The 21,129-nt window shown below is 32.8% G+C and overlaps 2 protein-coding genes across 4 annotated transcripts in view; one reads left to right on the top strand and one right to left on the bottom strand.

The window, feature by feature from the left end:
* LOC118182980 (uncharacterized) overlaps positions 1-21,129 on the top strand; it is a 223,419-nt gene that overhangs the window by 100,389 nt on the left and 101,901 nt on the right. The window lies entirely within an intron of this gene.
* The window catches only part of LOC118182979 (cytochrome P450 2J4-like), a 51,497-nt gene that overhangs the window by 17,152 nt on the left and 13,216 nt on the right, over positions 1-21,129 (bottom strand). For both annotated transcript variants that reach the window (XR_004757154.2, XM_035352372.2), the window contains exons 4-6: positions 13,691-13,992; positions 8,259-8,380; positions 2,958-3,213 (exon numbers count right to left, since the gene is read on the bottom strand). Coding sequence is in view for 1 of the 2 variants with exons in the window: in XM_035352372.2 (XP_035208263.1) it covers positions 2,958-3,213; positions 8,259-8,380; positions 13,691-13,992 (680 nt within the window). In the remaining variant the exon portion in view is untranslated. The remainder of the gene's footprint in view (positions 1-2,957; positions 3,214-8,258; positions 8,381-13,690; positions 13,993-21,129) is intronic.

Below are 21,129 nucleotides of genomic sequence, written 5' to 3' on the forward strand. Positions count from 1 at the left end.
ATTTTACTATTACAGAGCCTTCTTTAGTAAACTCTCAAGGATTAAACTGAACGTTTCATTAATAATTTTGAAGGTTATGGATATATTCTACTCAAACATTCATAACTGATTAGAAAAATAATTTATATATGCACTTCGTTGTGCTCTTGGTTAACTTTTAAATCGTTGTTCGTCTATAACACTTGATTTCTAGTGAAATATTGAAATGATTATTTACATTCCGCTTTTTCCAAAGAATTTCATAGACACATATGTTCAGTACAGAACATTTTCCTAACTTACCAGTATTATTACCAAAATAGAAAACATGAAAAATTTTCATAAATGTTTATATATTTTGTTTCTTCACAAACATGTACACGAATATCCACATTAAATTACTTAATGTGTATTTTCCTATATCAAAACTAAATTTCGGACGAAAGACACTTCTAAACTGTTTTCTCTTTGCTGTTGGAAACTATTTTATCTTTGCTGTTGGTATACGCCAATGATTTCTCGATACTTTTTTGGTTTATCTTCAGCTTATGAGTTATTCAAATACTTAAAAATATATTTGATCGTTTATGTTGAAACGTGATAGATTTCCTGGGTTTGCTTAGAAAATGTATTTATTTTATTCTCGTGAATGAAACTGATGTTTTCTTAAAATTTTATTATTCAGAGTATTAGTCAATTATGACAGAATGCCGGATTTGTTCTCATTATTCAATACTAATATGAACTTCAGTATTCTAAATCTCTCACGTAACTGTAATTTTTCGTATGAGTAATAGGAAGACGAATGGAATAAATGCAGGTTATGCAGACATAAGGTAAAAATTTGGAAGTAAAAGAAATTCTCCAGACCTAGGGAATTTAATAGAATGTGCAAATATTCATCCTATTCGAAGCTTATTTTTGGAATTAGATAGCATATAAAATATAAATTTACTGAAAAGAGAGCTATAATGAAGATCAAGTACTCTGAAAAATGTGAACGGTAATTATGCAAAACTAGTTATATAGAAGTTTATATAAAAAAAAATAGCCAGCAGTCTCCTAAAACTTTAAGTGAGCATCTGATCTTCGCTCTTACAAACGTTTTTAGTAGAATTGTAAATTCTACGTAAGAGCGAAGATGAAAGGCTCACTTAGAGTTTCCTGAGATTGCTGGCACTTAGCGTAAAATAATAACATGTCTGTAGTGTAAAATAATAGCAAATGAGATGCTGTTGGCACGTATTTTTTGGACTGGAGTAAAGAATAATAAGAAATATCGTTATTTTTCGTATGGTATTTGAAAGAAACTGGCTAGAGATGTCCATTTATTAGTTCAAGTAGAATTTATGTCATGAAAATTTATTATTTCCGAATTATAAGGTTTAATTCAAAGACAGTAAATCATTAAAAATTCCGTATAAGTCTATATTTTTTAGTGAAAAAGGAATCAGAGATATTAACAGGGATACGTTTTAAAACATGATAAAAGTTAAATGTAAGGCAAATGTGTAAATGGAAAACAGAAAGTTTAAAATTTACATTTTTTATGACACGTTTCGTGAACCCTTTGAATAAAAGTAAGATGTGCAAAAGAGAATCCGCGATGTTTTGTATAGTGTTTCAAAATGTTAGTATAATACATTAGAAGAGAAAGTTCGGAGTATCCCCAGTCAAGTGTTTAGTAGCAAAATGTAACAGATTAGAAGAGAAAGTTTTGCGTATCTTAAGTATTAGTAGTCTAAAAAAACTGAGAAATGTAATATGCCATAATAGAATGAACTATTATAGAATGAACATCATATTTATTGGTTTAAATTTACAGAAAATATCCGTGAAAGCCTCTAGAGGGAAATTATATGCGCGTAAATTCGAGCTTCAATTTCATAGACAGAGAAATATATATTTAGCTTTCGCATATAGAAATGGAGGTGTAACATCAATAAGTACATAAAACAACGAAAACGATAACAGGAATGTCAGTCTTTTTCTTCAATAATTATTTGGCTTTGGTCTTAGCAGGCCCCGTTTTTTGTGTAATTTTTTTCATTTATTTTCATTTAAACAAAGTTTTTATTTTTCGAGTTGATAGGGTCATCCCTTAAAATGATGTATTTTTATCACTTGCAACTTTTGCATCGTTTTATTTAGTTGTACATTTTGTACATTTGCCACCACAGGCCATATTGTATAGGTTTTTTTTTTACATCTGCTTTAAGATTTTAATTTCTTTTGTAAAAATATTTTCTTGTTTTAATTTCGATTTTGTTCATTAAGTGCAATTTTAATTTAATTTCCAGGCACGTCGAAAAAAGGTATGACGCTATTGAGACTTAGCTAGAATAAGATAAATTAATTTAATAATTTTAATTATGAATTACCGCTTTCAGTCTCAACTATTTCGTTCGCCGAAACGTGCCTCTGGCATTACCTAAATTGGAGATTTCGGGCACTTTTCACTTAATAAGTCAGTCTGAAACCTCGAATTGAGCTAATTGACCTTTGTTTACATTTTTTTGTATATAATTTTTTTGTCTTTAAAATGTCTTTAATTTTTAAGCATACAAAATATGCTGTAGTTTTTCAGGTTTTTGAAAAAATTTTTCTAATTTCCAATTTTGTTTTTGTAGTTAATTTTATTTTGTAGTAATTCCAGTAGGTTGTTTCGCGTATAATTTAATTGCTTTAGTTTAGTTTAGTATTTAGTTAACTGTATGCTTCTTTGCAACTTATTTTAAAATTTGCAGCTCAATGAGCAATTTTTTTGACCAAACTAGTTCTCTCTATTTTTGGTTTGCTACTTTCTACTTATATATATATATACTCAAAAGTCATTAGTCAAAGCTTCCTTAAAAGATTTCAAAATCAAAGTTTAAAAACTAAGAGACGATCTGCGCAATTGCTGCAGGTTCGAAAAAAATGCAAATTTTTTAATAAAGAAGAGAAAGTATTTATCCATCGCAAGTAAACCAACTTACCTACGTATAACACTTAAAGGGACCACAGTTCTCCATCTTTGAGCTTCCATCATAGTTGCACAGACGTAAGGCAATTTTGCACGTTCCATCCACGTAATTTTTCCATCTTTCCCTAAGACAGTGTCTATTTCCTCTTGTACTTTCTTCTGAACTTCTGGATATGTGACCATGGCCAACAATAACCATGAAATAGCGGTTCTTGTGGTTTCACTACCTCCAATAACAATAGCCTGAGAATTGCCTAGTAGGCGATTTTCTGAGGGAAGAAATTTAAACGAATAAAAATGCAATATTTTATATATACTAAATTCTAAAGCGAAAAAAATTATCTTGATGAATTCAAGGCCACACTTTTGTTTTACGAAAATTAGACAATAATCTTTGTGGGAGTACATAGCAAAGGATCACGCATAAAATATTCAGCTGAATTATTAATTTCTTTCTGTATCTGTGTTCACAAAGGGCACGGCAAAACCATTTTTATAAGCACAATTGCGCAACAGAATACTGTTGCGACATGCTCAGCTGCGATGAGATAGCTTCCCGCAAAGCGGGGTTTCCCGCAAAAATGCCAAAAAGTGACAGGGAAAAGCAGGATTCCCAGATTTGGAGCGAAGTTATTTGGCGATATGCTATAAACCAGTGTTTCCCAACCTTTTTTGTGCTATGCCCGACCTAATCCTCTCTAAAATTTTTAAGCTCCCCCTAGCATATACATAATTTTTAATATTTAAAAATTGAAATGTTCACGAAAGAAACTTGAATGATAGCTTTTAGGAAGAAATGGCTACGAAAGTTTGTGAGCAAACACAGTAAGTGAACTTTAAAAACATGCAGAACTGAAATTCAAGAAAAAAACTCATTTCAGTGAAAGTTTTTCATTTTAAGTATTAGTAATTTTATTATTTAAATTTAGCGAGTGTTTTGCGCTTGATACTTGCTGCAAAGAAATTTTATGTCAGGTTCCAATTTAGATAACTTGAGTCTCAAGTCTCCCGCTTTCATTATATCCAACCGATTTCTTTTCTTTTCTTTTTTTTTTTTTTTTTTTTTTTTTTTTTTTAGCAGCAAATCATTTATGGTACTAAATCCGCTTTCAGCAAAATATGAAGATGGAAACGGTAAAAATAGTTCTCTTGCAAATTTTCTTGCATTTGGATATCTGATTCTGGTTTCCTCACAAAGCTATGTCATCGCTCCTTTTATATTAAATAAAGTTTTAATTGACTCATCATTTTGAATTTCTGCGAGTTCTTTTTACTGCATATTTGAAATATCAGCCAAATCCACTAGCATTGGCTGCATCATCCAAGTTGGGAAATCAATATGTTTTAAGTTACAAAATCTTTTAAATCAGCCGATAAAATTTTCAGATGATCGACAATAACAAGTATAGTGGTAGTCACGTAAACTTTTTGGAGCCAATGAGACTTTTCAAAATTTTTGTGGTAAATAGTATATGCCTGGCATAATTCAAGAAAGATAATGGAACCAAATATCTTCCTTTTGCATCGACATAAATTTTATTTGCTCCTTGAAGTTTTTTATTTAATATATTTAATTTTTCAAAGATATCGGCTAAATAACCCACAATTGCCTTGTTATCATCCGTTAACGGATTTTTCATTTCAGATTTGTCGCTTATAAAATAACTAAGAGTATCAAATAGTTTTATAAATCTTTCCAAGCAGTTCCCTTTCGACAGATTTCTTACTTCAGTGTGAAGTGCAAGTCTCATATAGTCTTCATTTTGTTCTTCATAAAATAACTTGAAAAGATGTTCACATTTGGCCCTAGTTTTAATAGCACTATTATACACTTTACTTATACACTTTATAATACTACACTTTATAACTGAATTTAGTACTTCATTTAGAACAAGCGAATTGTTTTTAGCTAGCAGGTTTTCTCTATGAATAACACAATGCACAAGAAGCATTTCTGGATTCTCATCTTTTATCAATTTTAAGCAACCCTTTTTCTTATTCCGTGCTTTATTTTATTTTTCAACCATCCTATTAGAAGCACCATCTGCAATACAAGATGTATTATATTTTTTATATCTAAGTAATTTTTTAGCTTACTATAAATATCTTTGGAGGTAGTGGTGCTTTCTAATGATTTACAGAAGAAATATTTTTCGGCAAAATCCCCTTTATGAATATATCTTACATAAGTTACAAGTACGGCCTCACTGTCTCTCAAAGTTGGTTCATCCATTTGCACCGAAAATTTTCTTATTTTCAGCTTTTCAACAAGTTGTATTTCAATGTCCTCATTTAATTATTCTTCTGCAAACGGTATTGTTATTTAGTGGCATAGCTTTAATGTCTTTGCCATCTTTTTTAGAACAGTTTTAAATGCTGATATTGATGGTTTCATTCAGTTCTCCCCTATAGTACGGCTTTTCCCAGATTAAACGATGAGTAATGAAATTTGGTAGCCTGAAGAGCACGATTAACAGTTGCCTTATGAGCAGTAAATAGAGACTTTTTTCAAAAATTTGCCTTAAAGTGTGAAAATAATTCAAATCTGAATTAATATCAGCATTATGTTTCGCTTTCAAATGTGCCTCAAGACGGCCTAGTTTCATTGATTCGTTGGTCAGGCATTATTGGCATAAAAGACAAAAGTTGACCTTTTATTGGACCAGGTATAAAACCAAATTTTAAATATGCCTCCAAATACCGACAAACGTTTTTTTTTTTTTTTCTTGCACCCCTCGTTTCACTAAGGGCTGAAAGAAATAAATATAAGATCAATATAAACAAAGCTTCCATTTAAGGAAAGACTGGTTGCCACTCCTACAGTAAAAAATAAAATAAATTCGTTGGCTGAAATGTGCGAGAAATGTCTGGAAAGCATAATGTGTCAGTTATTTAAATGTCCATGTCTACAGCGAGAATTCTTTATAAAATATTTAAAATGCACCGCTATTTAAAAACGTTTTTACATGTACATCACTTACATTTTTCTTTATTTTGGGGAATAAAAAAGGAAATTAAAAAAAAATTTAGCTTTATGAAACATATTTAGAACATCCTTTGTCCCCTTAAACTCTGGACGAGTCCATTTTCGAATTGCCCTCCTCAACAGTCACATTGCCCGCTTGTGGGGCGTGGGCCCCACGTTGGGAAACATGGCTATAAACAGAGCGAGAGCATTCTAGAACGCATTTTTAGCAGTTTTTCTCGGGAATATTGTCGAAGGTAGGTTAAATCTACACATAGCTGACTTGTTATTAGAGGCTTGAGCTCAGTGATTAATGTGTCTTGAGTTCAGAGATTAGCTTGAAAGCGATCGACCGAGTCGGGAGCTGTAACTTAGTACTTTACCGTGAAACTGTCTTCACCGTTATAGCCTGAAAGCTGTGTTGCTAATTGTCTCAGCGTGTTTATCGTAGTTTTTCGACGACTGTAAACGTGTCTTTGGAACTCTCCTGTGTAACAGTGTTTACTGGCGAATAAGCTGTGTTTTGAATCTTCATCAAGTGTTTTCATCAATATCTCCAAATCCATGAACTCACAGAACGCAGCAAGACTTTTCTCGAAACATATAATAGGGAATTTAATAAAAATGTATAACCCAGATAAAGTCTGGAAAAAGGTCGACAAACGCGTCTGATAATACATGGTAAGAATTTAGAAAAGAAATACAAACTGCACTCATAAAATAACTAGACAAATTAAAAGACCAAATAATAAAATACAAAAGAAAAGGAATAAATGTATGTTGAAAAAGTAAAAGCTGATAGATGTGTAACAACTTGGCAATTGACATAAGAAAAGAAAACTTTAGAATAATTTTAATGGAAAATTAAAAAATGAGGAGCGTTTGTGCTTGGCTGTGCCTCGGATTTTGATAGAACAGTAAAAATAAGACAGTCGCACTCTTTTTTTTATTACACAAGGCTTATTCGTCATGAACTTGTTTCTGAAAATCAATCAATTAATCAATAATTTTACAAGGATGTGCTTTTTCAATTAAGAAAGAGAGTAAATAGAATCAGGAAGGAATATTTTGATTCTGGGCAGTGGTTTCTTTTACACGATAATGCTAGACCCTATATAGCATTGTCTGCACAACAATATCTAACTAAGCATTCAATTGCGGTGATAAATCACCCACCACATTCTTCCAACTTATCGCTAGCTAATTTTTCCCTTTTTCCAAAAATTAAAATTGCCATGAAAGCACATAGATTTGAAAACTTTTGGATATTAAACACTACGCGTATTTTGCAAACGGTTAGTTCCAAAGCCTATATACAGTTTTTCGATGACTTGAAGAAACGTTGGAAAAATTTTATAGACTGTTTTTGAGATTATTTTGAAAGCGATAAATTTATTTGAAAAGAGTAATATTTTTCCTATTTATACGTTATTTTCCGGTTACTTTATGGGCGCACATTGTAGTAAATGAAGTGAGAGAAAACATTACTATATCTACTTAGACAGTTATATGTAAATGTCAGTATATGATTTGCTGTTGTGCCTCGTTATTATTAATGATGCAAGAGAATAGCAACTGCGTTTTCTGGATTAGAAGTTGGATTAGATTTCTGGATTAGATGCCTGCATTAGAAGAGCTTTGAAGTTCTGAAAATGAAACACCGTTATAAAAATCATTCTCTTCTATAGCATAAATTTCATGCACAGATTCAATAGAAAAAATCTTATTGCATACTTCAGTATTTCAGATTAAACTCTTATTATACTTATTCTAAAATGTTTCACGAAACTATGATAAGCATTCTATGTAAAGTATTATTTCAGGTTTACCATATATAATCAAAATCTAATTTATGCTCAATCATAGGTTGTATATGCGTCTTATTTGCATATAAGAGTTTTAAATAGCAATTTTAAGAAATTTTATATTATATCATAATATAGTTTTTAACCTAAATCTATTTAGAGCCGGAATAAAATATCACTTACTGTTTATAAATTTTAGCCAGAATCTAATATGTTATTTCTGTTAAAATTCAAGTCTTAAATACAAACCTGAAATATTTTAGATTGTATTTTAACATAATGTTTCATTAAAAAATGTTATGGGCTTATAGTGTTTCATTAACATAAGACCACTTCACGTGTTATAAAAATAATACCAAGTATAATACCACTTCTGATTTTCCAATTGTAAAAACAGTGAAAACGTATTGCGGAGCTCCTAATTCGTGCTTATTCACTGAAACCTGTCTAACAAAATTTTTGATGGAAAACATTAATCTCATTTAACTATGCTTATAGGCTGGCGGGAGATAAGAAATTGGAATTTCATGAAGTAGTTTATTACCAGTAAACGAGCTTTGGATATTCTTCTGTTTATTTCTTTCGATTTCCTTCAAATAACCATCAAGAAACATTTCTTCGCTGCTTTCAGTCGTCAATACCTTCTTACGGGCTTCTACTTCACTTCTAAAATGTAAAACAATATTGTCATAAAACGCATAATACTTTTTATCAAGAAGATATTGATTAATAGATTAAGACAAAGCATGGTAAGGCTACCTTTCTAAAGGGAGGAATGGTTTCACAGAGAAAATTTTTCAAAAAATATTATATGTTGGTATTGCAAATGAAAAGAATTACGAATACACCAATGCAAACGACTTGTTTGCCGGGATTTTACATCAGATATATTGTACTCGCATCGTTTTTAAATTAAAACAACTTTATATTCTTTTAGTTATGACCCTAAAAATTCCTAAAATAGATCAACGAAATAAATTTTTATATTCTTGTGAATTCTTTTTAACAACAAAGGTATTTTTAGACATTATAGTGAACGTTAAGACAAAACAAAATAGTTAAAATAAAGTAAGCATTTGATAAAGGTATTTTCGATTATTGATGAATAGCTGACTCAAAACGATATTTAATTTTTACATTAATTGCAAAAAGGAAAAAAAAGTAGCGTACTCTAAACACAGATATTTTTTGCAATGCTCACACATATATTGAGTTTTTCTGTTTTCTCAATAGGCACGTCTGTCCCTTTTTCCTGTTTCATTTAGATGTTAAAACTATAAAACTATCCCTGACGATTTTTGTGCAGCAATATGAATGTTCCTTGGAATGTTTTTGACTTTGCTCTTTCTTTTATATGGTCTGCCAAGTTGAACACGAGTTTTTTAAAAACGATCTTCTGGTTTTGGCATCAGACTTATCAGGTGCATTTGATTTGAAAATTAATTATGATTTATAAGCTGCTACGTTTAGTAGGGCATAAAAAAACGACCATCGACTAACGTTTTGTTTAGAGTAATATTACAAAATGCCACTCTATCTTCGACACAGTTGACACCACCTTTCGTTTCATTATAAAAAGTTAAGACTTCAGGTTTCTTCTTGTCATCCATACTTTAAATTAGTAGTCAAACAACAAAAATCAGCGTTATATTTTCAAATTTTCACAGGACTAATTTCGATGCTTTTACCGAACCATCATCCTCATCTGCAAAATGATAGTTCGGTAAAACCATCGATACTAGTCCTGTGAAAATTTGAAACTATAACTCTGATTTTTGTTGTTTGACTTCTAAATCAATACTTGTACGGCGTGTTATTGTATCTTAATCCATACTTTAGTCAATTTTTTTATCATGATGACAAGAGAAACACTGTTTTATCCCACTTCGGGACATATGAAACTAAAGTCATAATCATCTTAGAATCCAAAAACAATTCTCAAACCTAGTTAGTGATGAGGCCAAATCATCGGAATTAATGAGATTTAAAATCAGAAATCGAGTACCACACAGTTTTCTAAATTCTAAAATTAGAAGAAAAAAAAATAAATAAAAGTAAATTGGACGAGTTGGGTCTCACAGACAGAAGGCGATTAATACTATGAAATAACTGTCACCTGATAGAACCGGCTTTGTTGTCAATGCACGTGTTAAATGATGTATTAAATATAGGACGATAGATGGAACATCGGCAGTACAAATGCTGCCATATGTCTGAAATTATAAAAAAATGTATTTGTCTGAGTCTCATAGCCCCAATACTAGTGAGGGGTTAAGGTGAATCGAACTACCGGTACCCAATAGTCTTAATCTTTTGGCCAGTACAAAAAACTTATTTATATTAGCGGAACTCAGATCCCAAGAAACGCTCACTAAACGGCTACTCTAAAAAAAGGCAAAAGGAATACTCAGAGTTTTGTTAAGTATCTATACATTTATTCCATAAAAGAAATAAACAGCTCGGGCTATAATGTAACGTAAATTTCAAGCGTAAAATATTTCGTGCTTTCATAGCACAGGAGACTGGTTTTATTAAAAAGCTGTCAGGTTGGAGCCTTAAATTTCGCACGTATTTTCTTGAGCTCAAAATTTGACTAATATTAACGGGTCTTTATAGAAAGTTAGCTAAAAGTTTTGAGCGTTTAAGACGTATTCAGATTATATCGAAAAGTACAAGATATTGTAATATCAAGTTTTAAAATGTGATAGCCCTGTCATTTCTACCAAGTTATCTGAAACTAATAAAATATAAAACTCCATAAGCAGAGCAATGAAAAATATTTGGAGACCTTAGAAGTCGATTCCAGCACGTAAATGTTCTTCAGAAAGGAAAACACGAGGGTGTCGTCTTTAATCATTACGCAATATCTGAGGGCAAAAGCTACAGAAGGAAGTTTTCAATAGTTTTCGGCAACATTTTCCCAGAAACTTAGATATCAGGTTACATGTGGATAATGACTGCTATTCAGTGATCTCTTTGTGCTTTTTACTACAAACCTGGATTCCCGCAAGTGTTCAACTTTAGCGCACAAGAATTCAACATGTATTCTGCAAAGATATCTTTCCTGCTTTTCTCGTTTTTTTTTTTTTTTTTTTTTTTTTTAAATCCAAGACAAAAAAACTAACATCCGGCATTGTCCAAAATATTCTTTGCAAAGAACCAATATAATATATTGGTGTGTTCAGAGCTTTCGCGATGCTAAATTATGAAAGCTCCGCGACTGAGTTCTCTTTCATTTTAACAGCATTTACACACACGAAGAACAATATATAAGGAAAGCATTAGCTGAATTTTTTATGCAGAGGTATCCTATTTTAGACCAGCTATTGATGCATTTTTCATCAATATACGAATAAAATCATTCTGTGAAATTAAAAAAAAAATGAATTAACTTACAATTAAAGTCAGGTAAACATTTGAGTTATTTGCTTAATCAAATTATGACTTATTTGCTTAAATGAACTATGAAAATTATGCTTCCTTTTTGGGTAGTTTGATTTTGTAAAATAAATAGGAAAGCATTAATGATGATTTCTAATTTTGCATAAAGATTCTCTAAGACATGAATAATATTTTAAGAATTCCGCTAGTTTGTCGAACTTCGTTTGTTTGATCATGGCAAAGCGTCCCCCTGAATGGTATAGGGGCTATTGCAGCTTGAATACTAAAACGAAGCTTAGATTTTAAGTTCGATTCTCGAGTAAGGGCCTGTCTGTATGTGTCATTTTCTCTGTTCTCGTTAGTGGGATATAGAGATCTACACCTTGTGGTGAAACGGTAGTCTTTTCTTTGATAAAACGAATAATGGATTGATGAATTTAGCCATTCCCAAGCAATAGTTTCCTAGCAGCTGTTTGGCTATTGGGAGAGAAATCGATTATGGCAGAGCAGCCAAGGGCTATTTGCGTAAAGGGAAGAACTGTTTCTTTGAAGAACTCATTAAAAGAAGCTTCTTATTCAAAGAAAAATTTACGAAAATTCCAATATAACAGCTCCTTCCTAGATCGAACTACTGTTGGTTACCAGTCTTATTCATTTGAGAGCCCCATCATGACGAAATGGTTAAGATCGCTGAATATCGGTAATTCGATCCGACTTTGAAAGCAGGAAGACGGGTTGACGTCATGATTGCGTTTTGTGGTTTTCCTCATCTCTGACATGAATACTTGTCCATCTTTCTAAGCAGATAGCCTCTGTCTGCTTTTCCCTTTTCAAATAAACTAATTTAACTTTATTCACTCAGTTACGGTTGAACCCGAACATCCATAACTAAATTAAGTTTCTAAGCAAAGGTTTATTACATTAGATCACATACTGTTAGATTCAGAGTTTCACAGATTTATCATATTTGTAAAACATGTCTAGTGCCCAAACCGCTAGTATATATTTCTGCTCAACGGAAGAATATTTGAATTATCATTAGCTTTTCTTGTGAAACTGGTAGCTTCTTAAATTAGACTTAGGTGCTTTAGTTATTTTACTAATCTACGTGGCTGTTTGCAAATAAAATTAAGTTTTAACTTCTTAATGTTGGCAACTCGTTTTCTATGATAATAGGTCACCTAGAACAAAAAATGGCTGAAACGGTAAAGTTGAGACCTCATTAATTCATATCGTATTCCTATCATTATAAATAGCCACTTATTTCCCTAACAACCAACCTTAGACTTTCTGTTTACTCTATGTCGATTCCTAGGGAGCGGTTGCAGTACTACTTAGGTTTATGTTACATCCTCACACGTGCCAGTCATTGAAGACTGAGGGTCAGATTAAAATCTCGTACGATTGTCATTGGTTATTTTTGCTGAATCAGATCTCTCAGAAAAGGAATATTCGACAAGTTAGTGCATTTGACAATGATTTGGGCTTGTGCTGCTGTTCTAGTGTGACAAGCAGGTGAAGGTAGTAGTGATGTTTGTTTCAGACGGTGGTGTTAAATATTCTGCCACAAGATGGTTTTCTAGTTCCAGTCCAAGAGAAGCAGTGAGTCATAACATAAAGATCCGTGTAGAAGACTATAAGCAAACGTATGTAGGACAAAAGTGGATTACATAGCTTCATAAGAATAACGTCTCTTTCTCTAGCTGCACAAATTCACAAGCAGCTACATTAGCAAATATCTACGCAGAGCTCTGTATTAACTAGATTAGGAGTTTGAGCATTAAAGAAAATGAGCAGTAGAGATCAGCAGTGAGGCGTACATCAACCAGCAGTATACCAGGTATGCAATTTACTTACTATAAGCAGTGCATGAAGACTTGAAAATGCGTAAACTTGAGGTAAGACAGACCTGCAGAAATATCCGATTAATAGGCCAGGAAGTGTTGCATCTGACTATGCATGTTTTGAGGATGAATGAGAACCTGCGTAGTCGACTATTCGTCAGCAACGAGGAATTGCAAAAAACTGTCAACGAATAAGGCAGTAGAAATGGTTTCTTGCAACCAAACGGAAGACTTCATATGTAGTAGGAATATGCTACATTCAACTTGATGAGAATAACGTGTACTGATCATGCATATGTTGTGACAATAAAATATGTTTTTTCATTTTACTCGTCGTAGTCCAAACATTATTAAATGAACCAATATTTTAATAACAATTAATGCAATTTACTAAAATAATTCAAACAAAGATGCGATTTTGCTTTATAACTATTGCAGATAATTATTACTTTTCTTTTTTATACTTTTCGCATGTTTTAGATCAAAATTAATCTTTAAGCATTTCTATAATGTGCAAATGGTTCTTAAAGTGAACAGTTCGACTACCAAGTACTTTATAAACAGTCAGTAATAAATGATTTTCGTTAAAACAAACAAAGGCATACTTTTGATTACACTATTAAATATTGCAATTTCAGTCCAAGTCCAAATAATATAAACAAATCGTTTCTGAAAATGTGATAGGCAGAAATTGAAATTTGAAGTACATAAAAAACAAGACTTTGATATTAAAGACTTTCATCCAACTTACTTTAAGTAATTGTTAAAACGAACCATAATTTTTCTCTCTTTGCCAAGTCGTGTGAAGCTAATCTTAGCAATTAAGGATAACAGTTTAGGAAAATAAGTGATGAAGCCAGACTGTGAAAACGCACGAGTAACGGCTTCCACATCATTATCTACTATGTTTCTGATTGGATCGCCAGCTGGAAGACGTTTACCAAAGACCAAAGATGTCATATTATTAGAGACACTTGCAGAAAGGAACCTGTAAATATTTACGGGTTTTCCTCCGTGGGTCTTGAGCCAATCTCTGAATTCTTCCACTTCCACCTACAATTAAAAATTGTTATGGTATTCAATTTCTACAAAACTGATAGAAGGTTTCAGTGCCATTTCTGGCTGTTCAAATCTGTGTAAAAGTCGCAGAAATCGGAAAAACATTACAAACGTCATAATTACCCAGCACTTGGATTTTAAAAATCATCACTGCCAATTTAATAATATATTTTAGCATAAAGATGGAAATTTTTGAGTAACTTAACTTGCGGTTAAGATACTATTAGCCCTTTTCACTCCTTAATATTTTTTCTTTACTAGCCAACAACTCCTTAATTCATTTACCAAACAGATAAAAAAAGGGTCTCAATAAAAGGTTGTATTGCAACAACGCAGAGAGTATAGCAAATATTGTTTCGATTATATTAAGTAGTAGGAGAGTAAATAAATATAAATTTATATATTTAACCAATTATTTACCCTAATTATTTATAATTTTTCAAAGTATGATATTTTTAAAACATTCTACTAGATAAAGACCGGGTTTCCTATCACAAGTATCACAATAGAATGTTGTTTCTTTTCTCCCTCCTTTAACCTTCCAACCGGAACAACATAAAAAACACAAGGTCTGTATGGTATGTTCCAACCGGTACCATACAGACCTTGTGTTTTTTATGAGAAAAAAATGAGTCTTCCCATCTAAACATTGGATAGTATCATATGTGGATATTCGGCCGGTTTTTTTTTTTTTTTTTTTGTGTGTGTGTGTGTGTGTAGGAGCACGAAAGTCTTTGATTAGGCTTATCAATAATTTTCTCTAAATTTTGTGTGACAGCTTTTTGATATATTTTCCTTCGTAGCATATAATAAGAACAAATATTCAATAAGAATAAATTTTTTAAGTTCACAATGGAAGTTTCCAATCCCCAGAAAAATAACATTCGCCACAATGCATCAAAGCATTCCTCATAAAACAATAGTATATAGCGTACTAGTCGGTGAAGTCTACTGCACCCATACTTTGATTATAATCTAAATAATAGTCGGTTTGTTTATTTTGTTTTCACTAGCATTTTCAGTCGGCTTTAATCTTGCAGGTTGTGAAATAGAAGATTGTTTTGTACTAAACATTGTGACCACGCTTTTTTCACGCCATGTTACTAACGTCTTTTCTTTTCTATAAGCGATTTTATGTCTAACATCTAACGTTGTTTATTTTATTTTGGCAATCCTTTTCGATTGGTCGTAATTGTTCCAGTAAGAACGCAATTGGATTTTAGAAGTTTTGCACCTAAAGTGGGGTTCGTATAAAATCTATCAGTAAAAATATGATACGCTTTACCTTCAGGAATCGAATTTCGTAAATTTCGATAGAGTTGCATCACAGTTTTGCTAGTGAAATTAAGATCTGGTCTGATTAAGCCATCTGTTGCAATTTTACCATAATATGGAACAAATGTATATAAATAACTTGTTTTAGAATCTGCTTAAACATAAACTCAAGATCCCCATTTTGTTGGTTTCTTAGGGTTAGACATCAGAAAGTTTATTTTCTCCTTGAACGAGATTGTAGATTCGTCAATTGCCAAATTTTAACGAGGTATGTAATTTTCCATAACTTTTTGGTTTAGGTAATCCAGAAAGTTGCTCACTCTTTCTATCCTTGTTCCCATCTGTTGATTGTTTGGTGAAATTGTTTCCAAATGTAGTGACCAAAGTATTTGAAAAAAAAATGTTTGTGGGAAAAAATGTTTCTAAAAATTGACATCTTCAAATGAAATTCTTGAGACCAGTATGATTCCAAAGTTGGTGAAACAGCACGGCCCATATTTATGATGACACTAGTATAAAGGCTTTCATTTTACTCTCAGTTACATTTTTCCGATTTGGCCAAATGGAGTATTTGCTCGGTGTTTTTTTTTCTGATATTATATTTGCTACGTGTGTGTAAAGATCATGACTTATAAAGATCGTGGCTTGTAAAGATCGTGACTTGTAAAGATCATGACTTGTAAAGATCGTGACTTGTAAAGATCATGACTTGTAAAGATCGTGACTTAAAGAGAACGTAAAATATAAATAATAGGATAAGAACTTGCATTTTACGGTGTGGCAACAAGAAGAGGATTCGGAAGATTTTTATAAATTTTGTTTAGAGAGTTTAAGATTTTAGTATTTTAATAGTTGTAAGAGTTTTAACTGTAGTATTTAAGAGTTTAAAATTTTGATAGTTAAGAGCTGCAGCATTTATTTATTTTTATTTTTATTTTTATTTATTTATTTATTTTTTTTTTTTTTTGGTTCTGTTTTAAAATTCAAATAAAAGTATTTTGCTCATTCTGAAAATTTAGCTTTCTTCTTCCTACAAGGTTCAATATCTATTATATTGAAATAAGGAAAGGATTTTTACTGGCGCAGTCGACAGGATCGGGGTTTCCCCGCATATAATTACGAACCAAAATAACTCAGGTGAGAGCTCAATATACCTTGTAAACGTAAAATAATTAATTAAGATTATGAAAAAGTTAATTATTGTTTCCGTCATGGAATCTTAGTTTATTTACTTGTCAAAGTAATGAATACGCCAGTGTTCAAACGTAATTTCGTTTAACTCGCCAGAGTAGGTGAACAACACATTAAGTATTGATTCCACTGATTGATTTTCGTGCCGAATAAAATTAAATTCATTGTGAATTATATTTAAATAGGAAAAGAAAGAAACAAAATTGCTTTTTTATAAAACTAAGAGTCTATTGACTGAATAAAATCAAAAATCAGTAATTGGCGTCAGCCAGCTGCTACAGTGTTACACATAGAAACGATTTTTTTTTTTTTTTTTTTTTTTTTTTTTTGTTTCCCCAACGAAAGAGAAAACCGCAGTCAGGGAGTTCGCACTAATGTTAAGGATAAATTGAAGGACTCATTAACAAGAAATTAGATTTTTTTTTATTAAATTTTCAAAGAATAAGGTTTATTTAAAATCGAGACATGGCTTTTATGGGACGTGGGAAAAAAGAGGATTTGCTGGTTTTAGCTGCTGAATTAGAAATTCAAGTAGATCCAAGTATGAAAATCGTGGCGATAAAAAAATGAAATAATTCAAAGTGATACATATGATGAAGCATTTGCTAAAGAAGTGTTTTTAACGATTATTGAAGAGAGGAAAAGAAAAGAAGAGGAACAGCGAAGAAAGGAGAAAGAAGATATTGAGGAACAGCGAAGGAAAAAAGAGATTGAGGAACAACGAAGGAAAGAAGAATTAGAAGCACAGCAGAAAGAGAGCAAATGGAGTTTGAATTGAGGAAACTCGAAATTGAATCTCGTGTTCGACTAACACAAACTCCACCAACAAATGAAAATGGACATCATAATTTTGATTTAATTAAGTTTATTCCCAAATTCAATTTAAGACACGATGATATTGTGATTTATTTATCCTTATTTGAATGACAAGGTAAAAGGACAAAGATTGATCGTAAAGATTGGGTTTCATGTTTATTGACTTTAATGCCATCTGAAATCATTCAATTAATTGGTAGGGAATCTGAAGAAAATTTTGAAGATTATGAGTACATTAAGGCCATTTTATTGAAGAGATTTAAATTAAATCCTGGAAGCTTCAGAAAAAAATTGTAATGCACCAAAAGAGCGCTAAAAAATAATGGAGAGATTTTCGCTACGAAATTACGAGTTATTTTGAAGAATGGATCAATGGTCTTGAAATCACAAATTTTCCCTCGTTAAAAGACTTGATTATTACTGACCAAATTAAAAAAAGAGTACCCTATGAAGTAAGAGACCATCTTCTTGACAACTGGGCGAAGATCGTTTTTCCAACCAAATTAGCTGATAAACTTGACGAATATGACAGTGTTCGTAATATCTCAGAACGGACTGGTGGTAATCCATCATCAACAGACAGAACTAATGAAAAATGGCAACCTCATTCTCCACTTCCAGAAAGAGCTTTCAGAAATAAATCGCTGTCCGCTGAGAACACGCCAAGTGTGTACCCATACCGTAAGAGTGACGAACCACAAAAGCGTAGTTTCAAACTAACTTGCTATAATTGTGGAAAAGAAGGTCATACATCTAAGTTATGTACCAAAATTCGGATACCAAGAAGTGCTCCTGTAACAGCACAAAACAACTTAATACAAACACAAGCACCCCTTGCAAAAAAAGAAAAACCAGAAGTGCTAACTGCCAAGATCTCTATTCCTGTATCAAAATCAGTGGACGTGTCTAGAAACATAGATGAATTAAAACTTGTCAAAGTTAAATGTGGAGATATTATTCTAAATGTAATCGTAGACACGGGAGCACAAATTTCAGTAGTCCGTGAGAAATTGGTTGACAACATACCTTGCGAAGGAGAAAGTTAAATAGAGATATCTTCTGCTTTTGGTGAAAACGAAATTACTCCACTAAAGATTTTCCAGATCAAAATTGACGATGATTTTCACGGTAGAGTATCCATTACGTGTGCTGTTTCAAAAAAGCTAGTTACCGACTTGATATTGAGTTCTTCAGCTTATGAAACGCTCTGTGGAAATATTGAACTGTAGAGCAGTGATCGTCATCGAGATGCATCCCCCTTAGAGTACAAAGAGACAGATGATGAACCCTCAACAGTTGAAGACAATACTACAAATTTGGCTGTTGTTAATCAGATTTCCAAAGAAAACATAGAGTCTCTGAAAACAACGAACAGAGTAAGACTAGAATTCAAGACACATCAAGAACAAGACGAAACTCTGAAAAATTGCTTTGAATGGGCAAATAAAAATAAAAATTCATATACTTTCGATGATGGCATATTACTTCATTTCGAATATATGTGTGGTGAAAACATTAAGCAAGTTGTGTTACCTTTAGAAAAAAGAAGGGAAGTCCTAAGAATGGCACATGAAATCCCTCTTACCGGCAACCTCGGTGAGAAAAAGACAATTCAACGAATCAAGTACTCATTCCTTTGGCCTACTATTAAGCAAGATTTTAAAAAATTCTGTGAAAGTTGTAAAGAATGCCAATTCAGGAGAACAGTTACGTACAAAGATCGAATCCCAATTCAACCTATTGTTAGACCGGAAACACCCTTTGAAGTATGGAGCGTGGATTGTATCGGGCCATTAGAACCCCCATCCAGGAGAGGTCATCGTTTGAGATATGTCCAGTTGACCTATGCACCAGATGGACAGAAGCCAACCCCGTCAAAGACATAAGTGCGAAAACAACATGCAACGTTTTGATAAGGCTTTTTATTCAAACTGGATTTCCAAAAGTGACTTGTTCCGACCGGGGAACTAATTTCACAGCCAAACTCACCCGAGCCTTTGAGAACTTACTTGCTGTGTGTCCACGATTCTCCACTCCAGGACTACCCGAGAATATGGGTGCTGTCGAGCGTTGGAATAGAACCTTAAAAGAGATGATGAACAAAAATATCCAAGAACATGGCAGAAACTGGGATTTGAATCTTCCCTATCTCCTGTTTGCCTACAGAGAAGTGCCACATAGCACCACTGGTTTGTCTCCCTTCCAGATGGTATATGGAAGAATACCACCAGGACCATTATCTTTGCTGAAAAAGATATGGACAGGTGAACGTAGCATTCCAGTTACAGCTTCCCGTTCAATTGAAAATTATCTACAAAACCTTTTAGAAAAATTAAGAAAAGCTCATGACATTGCATCAGCAAATTCCAAAATATCTCAAGAAGAGTGCACTTCAAGATACAATTTAAGTTCTCAAGAAAAGACTTTCAATGTTGGGGACAAAGTCCTCGTGTTAATGCTAACATCATCACATAAATTGCTCAACACGTGGCAAGGACCAGCTACCGTGATCAAACTTACCAGGCCACAACCTGCCAAAATCAAAATGGAAAACGGAAGTATTAGAGAACTCCATATAAATAAGTTAAGGCCTTGTATTGCTCGTTCGCGTTGGTATCATTTTTGACCAAGATGAAGAAAAGAGTACCCTATGAAGTAAGAGACCATCTTCTTGACGACTGGGCGAAGTTCGTTTCTCCAACCAAATTAGCTGATAATCTTGACGAATATGACAGTGTTCGTAATATCTCAAAACAGACTGGATATCTACTATGCCCCAGCAGATCTTATGAATAAATCTGCTGATGATATCTGGACCCATTTACAAAATTTGAAAGACGACTTAAAATATTACCAACGGGAAGGACTATTTAAAGTATTAAAATCTTATGTAGATATTTTCAGTAGCAAACCTGGTCAAGCCAATGTTGATGGTCAAGGTTATAGAAGAATGTAATCCAAAAAGATTGAGACCCTACCGTGTTCCTGTTTCACTTCAAGAGGAAGTCGATCGTCAAGTTAAAGAACTGTTAGAATGGGATCTTATAGAACCCAGTGACAGTGACTGGGCACATCCTATAGTATGTGTTGCAAAAAAGAATGGCGGCATTAGACTGTGCATAGACTTCAGGCTTTTAAATAGCTTCACAGTTCCGCTTTTTTAAAATTTATATCATCTTCCAATAATTCAAGTTCATTATCTTTTTGAGTTATACATTCATCATCACTACTTTCATATTCATTGGTGAATGATTGTTTTCTCTTGATTAGAGGCATCTATATTTTTTTATACTTATTAGCACATAAAATAAATAAATAAATATAACCTTTCAATTATTATTATTTTAATTAAAACATGTTTTTATGTAAACAAAATATCAAAGACAACAAAAAATATGATTTTTCTCTAAAACGTATCGTCTGTCTACGAGAAGAAGAGACCCACCACAGTGTCTGGCGGGTGCCGGTCGCTAGAGCAACAGGGCTAGTATATTTCAAATAGGGACGAACCAAGGATTGTTTTGTTTTTGGTGACTTTTGGCTGAGGGGAAAAGAGTTTATTATTCGTCTCCACCCCATACGGAAAATGGGTCAAGACTCGTTTCTACGGCAACAGACAACTGCAGACTAACTGGCAAAAGCATTTCTTATGATAGACAGACTGCAGGGAACTTGCTTTCCTAAAGACAGCACTACTCACGCAGATGTTCCTTATCTCGCCCTCCAAGGAAATATTTCCCAGGCAAAGGGACTCTTGCACGGGGCTTGAAATGCGGTTTGGCGATTGCAACTGTATCTGCTTCTTACCTGAGGAAATATTCTCGCTACGATTCAGCGTATGTCAAGCGA

Source organism: Stegodyphus dumicola, chromosome 1, assembly GCF_044657685.1.
Source record: "Stegodyphus dumicola isolate Sdum_Otavi_A_Nest chromosome 1, ASM4465768v1".
NCBI lineage: Eukaryota > Metazoa > Arthropoda > Arachnida > Araneae > Eresidae > Stegodyphus > Stegodyphus dumicola.